Below are 10,339 nucleotides of genomic sequence, written 5' to 3'. Positions count from 1 at the left end.
TATCACTATATAAGACACTCACACATTACATAGCTGGTTTGCTATAGTTTGTATATGCATCAGCATATATTTAATAATTTTGAAGAAATCTTTATAATAATGTGTTTTTCATTATATTCAAAGTTGATTCACTGTGCCTCATGAATTAGTGTCCGGGGCACAGTGAATCAAAAATTTTAAAATTGATTTTAAACACCTGTAAATTACACTTGAGGAGACATAAATAACACAGCCTTATAAACAATAACGTACTGTATTAAATCCAAAATAGAATGACCTAAACCTATGCATAATGTGTTTATCCTGCCACAAAACAAGATTTCTGATCCACTGTGCCCCGGCTTCACCTACATGTATTTGAGCTCAGCTAATCTCAGTCCAAACTGGGGAATGACCAGCTGAAGTGAGAAGGTTTCATTCCCACAGATGTTCAGAGACCGTTATCTCCTGATAGGCAGCACATGATAATGGCAGCAGGTAAATCAGAATTCAGTCTGGCTCATCTATAAACTTTGTAAGTCTTCTATTCTGCAGCAGAGTCAAGGCCCTGACAGATACCTCCTTGGACTGAAAATGTTCTTGTTACCAGTGTGATAACCATCACTGGACGAGCGGGTGAGAGCCTTAACCTGAGACGTAACCCGCCATGACTCTATGGCCTTCTCTAAATCTGGAATGATGTCTGGAACGATAAGTTGTTCCACTACGAACACAACCAGCTCCACAACGAGCAGCAGGACCCAACCCAAAGCACCCAGCCAGTAGGAGGAGCCGAGGCTGGAGAAGTCCTGGTGGATCTCCTCCTGGTGATGATAGGTGAAGAGAGACCAGGTGAAGAGGAAGAAAAACCCTGTGGACAAAAGATTGGAAGGAGAAATGAGCACTGGAGTGATCATCGACAGAAAATGTGACGATTAACTGTAATGAGTCAAGCAAAAAAAAGCCTGCTGTCCTCTGTGGTATGCACATGTGAAGTTTCTGAAATATCTGAAGGTGTGCGTTTGATATGTTATACACCAAATAAGCAGGTATTCGGAGGCCGTTTTTGCACTTGGTCTTCATTTTCTTTTTTAAATACGGCATGTGGCAAAAACAAGTGGGGTCGACGGTGTGCTGTTACCAGTGGAGCCCATGGTGAGGAGGAGCAGGGTGGTGGGGTAAAGGGCCTGTCCTGCCATCAGGAGAGAGCGAGTGTTGGAGTAGGAGCGCACCGACCTTGATGTCCAGCAGAGGGCGAACACGAGACACAGGGCACCAGTGCTCAGAGCCATCAGGAAGGAGACAACTCCAAGGACTCTCTCAGGTTCCAGGCCTGCAAGACATCATATTACACACCATTTCAGCAAGCTCACACAAGCCAACGGGTGCCTTAAAAACAGATATTAAAGTCTGTAAGCCAAAAATATGCCAGAGTGAGGCCATGCATCCCACAATCAATAAACAAAATGAAGTTCTCTAAGAAAGATTTTGTTTCTACACCTGTCACTTTAAATGAAAAGGAGGTCTGTTTTTTTTTAACCTGGCTACTCATTTTAACTCCTTGCCAAAGTCTGTTTTGTCTGTTTTGATCTGTTTTATTGTTCTTAACTGTGTTTTTATGTGTTGCTCTAACTTAATGGCCCCTTGTGGGATTAATAAAGTTGTTTGAAGTTTGTTTGCCACGCCCGCACTCATCAAGGAGATGGGTTGAGATGGAGCATCTATAAGCTCATTTATGCTCCGTTCACATACATAAATCTATACGTAACTGTCTTGTACATCCATCCTTTATGTTGGCAAGGATGTTAAGTAAAACATCCAGTAGAGGGCACTGCACAGGCACAAATGTTTCTGACATCAAATATGGTGAAAGTTGGAGAAGTTGTAATAATGTGTGTTCTATAAAAGAGACAAAAGCGTAGACAGCAGACAAAGATGAAACACATAATGACAAGATGATATACATAAAACTCTCTTCAGAATTTTCTATTATTATTTATTATATAACGCCTGAGTGGATCCTTGACATTTGATTGGTGGCTTGTATGTCACGTGACATGGATTACTCGTACCATTTGACATTTAAGTTGGTGTTGGACTGTTAAGCACCAGTGAGGAACACCAAAACGTAAGCCCCTTTTCTGTTGTTTATGAATTAAGAAAATATCAAATGATAAGGATCTGTTTTCACTGTTATATAAAACAAATAATGAATGTTTTTTTTCCCATTCTTTTAATGGAACAAATATCACCTCGTTGAACGGTACCTTCCATCTTTCACCTCATGATATATTCATACCACTGAACTCAGAAATATTCATTATTTGTTTACTGTCGTCTTCATGTTCTTTTGCTTAGAGTTGTGTTAGTCTTTAAAGTTTGTAACTATCAAACTATTCCATGGTAAACAACTGATGATCCTCTCAAATTAACCAAAAGATCTGTACATTCTACTTATGGTTCTTGAGGCCATCATTCCTTTTGAGTTTGATGATTTGTAGTTTTGTATATAGCTGTTTTATCCAGTGGGATTTGCATTCTTCATTACTTTGAGTGTAGTTTTGTGTGTGTGTGTGTGTGTGTGTGTGCGTGTGTGTGTGTGTGTGTGTGTGTGTGTGTGTGTGTTTTGTGATCAAATGACACCAGCCTTAAATTCAACAAATCAGTTTGTTTGCACATGCAAAGACTACATGTGTGAGAGTTTGAGAATGTTTAACATGAAACCCTAATCAAATTTAACTGTAAAAGATACATAAAACTTATTTTACACAAAGTGACTCGTTTGAATATTTCAGGCCTTCAGGAGAAAAACAACAGGTTGAGACTCGCCACACTGCCAGAAAATATGACAGCAAATCCAGCAGTTGCTCAATGAGCAACTGGAAGTGATGTCTTTTATAATCATAAATATGCCAGAATTTGATGACTCTTTGTTCCACTATTCCTCTGAGGGCCTGCATCTGATTATTAACAAACTTGGTGTCCTTATAAAGACGTAAAAGTAAATCCAATCGTGGCTGATGTGTCTCCCTGGATGCCTTAATGTGAAGCAAATGCATGTCTACCACTCCCCTGTCCATCAAAAATAATTTATTTCCACAGCCAAGGCTGGTACACATTTAGAGCTGGGTGGACTGAGACAGTGTAGATGAAGTGTCTTGTGCAAGGACACAAACAGGTATCCTGAAGCACAGACCTAAAATCAAGCTTAGGTCTACATATTAGTAGTCCCACAGAGACACTTGCTGTTGAACTCAGAATCCACAAATCACCAATTTCATTCATCCTGCAGTTAACACATACTTTTAAACTGTACATCTTCTCGCTACGGTGCATCCGGAAAGTATTCACAGCACTGCACTTTTTCCACAGTCTTATTTAAAAATGGATTAAATCCATTTTTCCTCAGAATTCTAAACACAATACCCCATAATGACAACATGATTTATTTATTTTTTTGATTTTAGTAAATTTATACCAAAAAAAACTAAGAAATCACACGTACATTAAGTATTCACAGCCTTTGCCTTGAAGCTCAAAATTTAGCTCAAATGCATCCTGTTTTCACTGATCATCCTTGAGATGTTTCTGCAGCTTAATTGGAGTCCACCTGGGGTAAATTAAGTTGATTGGACATAATTTGGAAAGGCACACACCTGTCTACATATAAGGTAACAGAGTTGACAGTGCATGTCAGAGCACAAACCAAGCATGAAGTCAAATTGAACACGTTCGGATCCACCGGGACTCTTTCTAGAGCTGGCCGCAATCTAAACTGAGAGATCGGGGGGAGAAGGGTCTTAGTCAGGGAGGTGACCAAGAACCCAATGGTCACTCTGTCAGAGCTCCAGCATTCCTCTGTGGAGAGAGAACCTTCCAGAAGGACAACCATCTCTGCAGCAATCCACCAATCAGGCCTGTATGGTAGAGTGGCCAGACTGAAGCCACTCCTTAGTAAAAGGCACATGACAGCCCACCTGGAGTTTGCCAAAAGGCACCTGAAGGACTCTAAAACCATAAGAAACAAAATTCTCTGGTCTGATGAGACAAAGATTGAACTCTTTCTCTCTTGAAAAGATTGAACTCTTTGAACTCTCGCGTGAATGTCAGGCATCATGTTTGGAAGAAACCAGGCACCATCCTTACAGTGAAGCATGGTGGCAGCAGCATCATTCTGTGGAGATGTGTTTCAGCAGCAGAAACTGGGAGACTAGTCAGGATTGAGGGAAAGATGAGTGCACGAATGTACAGAGACATCCAGGATGAAAACCTGCTCAGGGGCGCTCTTGACCTCAGACTGGGGCAACGGTTCATCTTTCAGGAGGACTCTAGGCACACAGCTGAGATATCAAAGGAGGAGCTTCAGGACAACTCTGTGAATGTCCTTGATTGGCCCAGCCAGAGCCCAGATCAGAATGCAATTGAACATCTCTGGAGAAATCTGAAAATGGCTGTGCACAGGTGCACCCCAACTAACCTGATGGAGTTTGAGAGGTGCTGCAAAGAGGAATGGACATAACTGCCCAAAGATAGGTGCACCAAGCTTGTGGCCAGTGTTGCCACAGTTACTTTGGAAAAGTAATCCAATTACTGATTACTGATTACTCCTTGAAAAAGTAACTTAGTTACTTTACTGATTACTCAATTGTAAAAGTAACTAAGTTAGATTACTAGTTACTTTTTTAGTTACTTTCCCCAGCTGCTGACAACAACCCTCTGCCACCTCAACATGACAATGATACCTGTTTTGCCAAAACTTACTTTATAGTCACCCTTTCTTGACTTCAATGAAAATAAATACTTGTTTTATAAAAAGTAAAATAAAGACCTCTTTCTTGACCTCATATTTAACTGTTGACAGCACTGTAACAGTAAAACTTGCAATTTTGAACCTACATTGTTTATAAATGTAACTATTAAATTCATTCTAGTATTTTTCTAACATTTAAATTCTCTCTAAATATTTTACGTGTCAAAATTAATATTATTTTAAGTAGTATTAGTAGTTGTAGTAAAAAAAGGCTTCAAAACTGGACCTTTAATCTAGGGGTGTTGTGAGGGGGGCACATCCCTGCCCCACGCCCCCATTCCATCTGGATTCGCCCCTGCTTTGGCGTTTGAGCACAAAGAATGGATAACATTTATTTATGCAGAAAACATGACCAGATTTACACGTAAGAAAGTTTTATTGCATTTTCACATCATGTGGTCCTCAGAAAAAGAGTTTAGGTGCATTTGAGTGGAAAATAGTGTTAGTTGTTGACGCGTCGCGGAGGATCAGCTGTTTTTAACGAGACGATACGGAGCAGCTCAGATCAGAATTATAAATAAAGGAGGAAAATAAAGCATAAAAATGACTTTGTAAAGCTCAGTGCAGGTGTGCTGATCACCGTGCTTTAAGAGGTGAGGACGAGTCGAGCAGCTGCAAAAAACCGTGGATGAAAAGCTCACAGCTCACTTAAAGTGGGCAGTTCAGTCGAACCCCGACCTCCTGCCCACAGACCAAGTTTAATGCTGCTATCGACCCACAATGAAAAATAATAGTAACGCACAGTGACATGGAGAAGTAACTTTAATCTGATTACTGATTTGGAAAGATTAACGCGTTAGATTACTCGTTACTAAAAAAAAGTGGTCAGATTAGAGTAACGCGTTAGTAAGTAACGCGTTAGTAAGTAACACGTTACCGGCATCACTGCTTGTGGCATCATATTCAAGAAGACTTGAGGCTGTAATTGCTGCCAAAGGTACATCAACAAAGTATTGTGCAACTGGTGTAACTAATGATATACATGTGATTTTTTTTTTTTTTAGGTTTTTACTTTTAAAAAATTTACAAAAAAAATAAATAAATAAAAAAGTTTCCATTCTCATTCTTATCAAGACTGGAAAACGGGTGTGACAGGATGCAAATGCTGGACTCGAACTCAAGGCTTGGTAGACAAAAACAGTTTACTTGGGCAAAAAGCAGGGTCTGTTACACGGGTAGGCAATCCAACAAAGCAAACAAGAGCAAAAACATCAGGCAGGTGCGTGGTCGAAAATACAAGCGAGAGGTCAAAGCACATGGGAAGCAAGCAGGTCGAGAACAAGACAAAGAAGGCTGGAGAGAAGGCATAGAGCGCATCAATCTGGCGAGGTAACAGAACAAAAAGAGGATCTTAAATACACCCAATTGATGAAGTGTAGATTGGGACCAAGTCTGCGTGGAACTCACCAGAATGCGGGTGTTGCCAGGGAGAGGGAAACACCCACCACCAAGAGACAGGAGATACAACCAAGAGAGACAGGGACAGTAAAACCCAAGCAAAGAAAAACCCAGACAAGAGAATAACTACAGCGAAGCAAACATAGCAAAAGCATGAAAACACAACCAGGCAGAACCTCACATCCTGACAATTCTGGGGTGCTGTGAGTCAAATTTTGATGGAAAAAAACAAAGTCAATGGTGTCAACAGTCAGTAAATGGAAAGTTATAATGGACTAGTATTGACTTCATCATCATCAAACTTGATAGTGATGTAAATACCCTATAGATACCATAGGGGTGCTATTTTGTCAAAAATCAAGGTCACACATTTTCTAATTTCCAGTATCTACACATGTTGCAGTGTTAAATTAACACTGCAGTGAATGCAAATGGTCCCATTCAAATATTGAATTAACTCTATCATACTGTTAAATCAAGCAGACTAATAGTTAATTTGCACAGTGATAGAGCTGATTTTACACTATGATAGAGTTGATTAAACACCATTTTGAAAGGGAACACATCTACTCACTGTAGTGTGAATTTAACACTGCAAAATTTACTGTGCAGAATGAACAATAAATTTTGTATGTGTTTCATTATGGCATTTCCAGTCATATGAGCTTCCACTTCTGCAGGTCTCACTTTCATGTCTGTCACCATCTCACTGCTTGCATTTGGAATTCCCCATCCGATTTCACTTCCCTTATTTAACTCACTCCTGGACATGTGAGTTGCACCACATCACTAAAAGAACAGTGGTGGCCTTTGATTCCTGCATTCAATTTCCAGGAACACCAGTAGTGTGTACTGTAGTGTGAGAGATGATTGGTAGAAATAACAAATATCATTTATTCCAAGACGAACAGGAAAATGTTGTCACCTGCATTAGGCTTGCTTTATGAGTGGCCATGGTATTATGAGAAGATTGCATGGTCTGGATGAAAAGTTCTGAGATGCCATTAGATAGTTGTTGCTACTTATTCAACATAGTCCTTTTGGTGGTTCACACACTTCTGCCAGTAGTGCCACAGCATCTAAATCCGAGGTGCACAGAAGGGCACATCCCGCTGGCCAAAAAAAGTGCCCAGTGGGCAACATGATGTCATTGGCAAGTTTAATCTAAGACTTCCACAAAGAAAATTGTGAAAAAATGATACATTTAACATTAAATCCACTCGTGTCTTCTGTCCTGAAATTATTGTCAAGCATTAAATTTCCAGGATTGTGACAAATCCATACCTGTCCCACCCCTCTTTTTAATGCAACACATTGAGTCATCAGTTTGGTATTTCCAGCAAATATTACTAATTTCTAAGGTAAAGCGTGGCGAGATATCATTTATTTATTTATGTTGTTATAATAATATAAACAAGTGGCAGCCTGTGGTGGTGGAAAATGAAGCTAACACAGAAGTGCAAAAACATGCAGTTCCTTGAATAGCCACTTGAGGCCGGTTCCAATGTACATATCCCAAACTTTGTAGAAGAAATAAACATGTTTATAGCCTGCTACCAAAAAATAAAAACAAAAAAAAAACAAACAGTTTTGTTCTATAATTATGAATAATTAGGGGTGTGGTCACTTTAAGTGGTAGGTAGTGTGTGCCAGCGAGACATCTCAGGGCCCAATGTGCTATCTGCTGTGGACTTGACTGTGCTTTCTGAGTATTTTATTACAAATATCTGACACACTATTGGCTTTCTGTGCATTTAATTGCACCAACGGACCATCTAAGAATCTAATCTGTGCTGCGCTAATTCTGTTGAGGGAAATTTGAATATTCAGTTTATATATCAGCATCATTAGCAAAAGGTTGGTGGCATTAGTGCAGCTGATGTTGCAACGGTTCTTGAGCCAAAATGGCAGTCGTAGTTTTTAATACCTTCACTGAAGAAAACCATTTTAAAAGCCACCGCCCAATCCACAAAAATATGCATTTATCAAACACTCAAACCAAAGTTAGCTTGTTACAGGGCTGTTCCACGGGGTGCCATTCTACTATAAACACGAGCCAGCCCACCCACCCCACCCCCCCATACTACCAACTGCAGGCTTGCCGCCTCTATCCTTGTGCCCTCTCGGCCAGACATGATCAAGCTGTTCCACTTTGAACAAAAAACACAACAGACGTTCATCAGGGCTGCTCTGGCTTTAAATTTTTACCACGATGGAGCATGATCAAACAAGTTTCAAGCCGTAGTCACTATGTAACCATTTAAAGAAGCTCAAACTAGACTGAAGCTCTTAAGACTACAAATACCTGGATACTACTGTGTGCTGTCAAAGATTTCGAGAATCTGGATCAAATGTTCGAACATTTCAAACATTTGATCCTGATCTTAAATCTGGTGCCTATGATGGCTGTAACTACTGCATATACTAAGTTTGTTCAACACTGACAAAGATGGATAAAGATTTTTACTACGATGCTTCAAAACATGACACGATTTGCTATTCGGGATTAAATGTGAAGTAGTGGCGCTCTGTGGAACAGCCCCCCATTAGGCTTAGCTTCGTTTGTTTTGGTAACTAGAGTAGACTACTTCTTCAACCCTCCCGTCCTGTGCACCGGCAAAATTTCCTGTATTTTCGCTTTGTAAATTGTTTTGTCAATTGTGTCGGTAGCATGGCCCCAGCAGAGGGTCACCCCTTTGAGTCTGGTCTGCTTGAGGTTTCTTCCTCAAGTCACGCAGAGGAAGTTTTTCCTTACCACTGTCACCTGTGTGCTTGCTCTGGGGGTTGGTAAGGTTAGACCTTCCTTGTGTGAAGCACCTTGAGGCAACTTTGTTGTGATTTGGTGCTATATAAATGAAATAAATTAAACTACAGTATGGGGGCGTGTTCAAGCTCCATTAATCCCATACAAGTCATCCACCTCTTTACTCATTTATGGGTTGTCCAACAGTTAAATGGAGTCAGGCACTGCCAAAAACGGTAACATTTGGATCCAACCTGTTTGAGCTTCAAAACCGCTATTCAGAAAACCTATGGGTGATGTCACAGAGGGTTTGTCCAATATATAGAGAATAGTCTATGAATATAGTATAAATCAAATAGAATTCATGAGGATTCCAATTTTTTTATTTTAGCTATATTTTAACACAATGTCCCAACTTTTTAGGATTGTATAATGGTTGCTTTATCATGTACCTAAAATAAAAACTTTTAAAAAATGGCAGTGTTTATTTCCGTAGGCAGCAAAAAATTTGCTATCCGAGATACAAACCATTTTTAAGTTTCAGCACATTCATCTTCAGCCGAAGAATCAGAGCTTCAGAAAATATGCATCTTCAAAGAATGCACGCCTGTGCTCAGAAACAAGCACACACTTGTTTATTACTTCTGAAAAGCTCTTCTGCTACCCAGCACTTCTGAGATTTTCCCTCTGATTTCTTCCTGCAGAGAAATCTGTCTAGAGCCGATCCCGAGAGGAACCAAATGTCTTATCTCGATACAAAGAAGAGTTTTATATACGGCCTTTCCAGACACATTCAAAGAACCTGATATTCACAGTAAAGTGTGACATCACTGCCGGAAAGCTGCCAACTCATAACACATGTGATTTGTCGGGCGGCTGTGGGTGAAGGTGTCTCACTGCTCACTGTTAAAGATGACGTCCTCCATATGGTCCATCTGGGAATTCTTAGTGATGTTCCACTCTGTCCAGAGTCCTCTGTCCCTGAACCAGAACGGGGTCCAGACTGCGTAAGACACACACAGGCAGCCGGCCAGCCCCACGCACGACTGAGCAAACCTGAAGCGACTGATGGAGTCTTCCAGTTCCAGCATTGTCATGTCCCTGCACATATCCACAGAACGTGAGTCTGCTGTGTTTGGTGTCAAAGAGAATCCCAGTAAAAGCAGTCTCACCTCAGCTGAAGATAAGAAGAGATAAACGTAAAATTGCACATTTGATGCCGTACAAACACCGGTGTAGATCAAGTTAAACATCCCAAGGCATCAACATGTCAGGCTGGGCTTTCATACTCCACCCCTACTGCAGCGGAAACTCCCGCCACTCATGGTTAAGCTCCCCCAGAATTCTCCACTGTGACTCAGTTCATACAGTAAAGAAAGTGAAAACTCCTACAACAGCCACACAACATA

The 10,339-nt window shown here is 40.5% G+C and overlaps 1 protein-coding gene across 2 annotated transcripts; it reads right to left on the bottom strand.

Annotated features, from left to right (window-relative positions):
* Nucleotides 1-351: 351 nt before the first annotated feature.
* On the bottom strand, nucleotides 352-10,242 carry si:ch211-256a21.4. 2 transcript variants are annotated; one of them, XM_034176836.1, is made up of 4 exons: nucleotides 10,103-10,242; nucleotides 9,837-10,031; nucleotides 1,121-1,314; nucleotides 352-850 (listed from the first exon to the last, which is right to left on the bottom strand). In XM_034176836.1, the coding sequence occupies exons 1-4, from the start codon at nucleotides 10,141-10,143 to the stop codon at nucleotides 540-542; spliced, it is 741 nt and encodes a 246-aa protein (XP_034032727.1). In that variant the 5' UTR covers nucleotides 10,144-10,242; the 3' UTR covers nucleotides 352-539. The 2 variants fall into 2 exon arrangements, with proteins under 2 accessions (XP_034032727.1, XP_034032726.1); XM_034176835.1 differs by having other exon boundaries at nucleotides 1,121-1,312; nucleotides 9,835-10,213.
* Between the last annotated feature and the right edge of the window lie 97 nt (nucleotides 10,243-10,339).

This window comes from Thalassophryne amazonica, chromosome 8 (assembly GCF_902500255.1).
Source record: "Thalassophryne amazonica chromosome 8, fThaAma1.1, whole genome shotgun sequence".
In the NCBI taxonomy this organism is placed as follows: Eukaryota; Metazoa; Chordata; class Actinopteri; order Batrachoidiformes; family Batrachoididae; genus Thalassophryne; species Thalassophryne amazonica.
The sequence above is the reverse complement of the archived record's forward strand: the minus strand, read 5'-3'. Positions and strand labels throughout refer to the sequence as shown.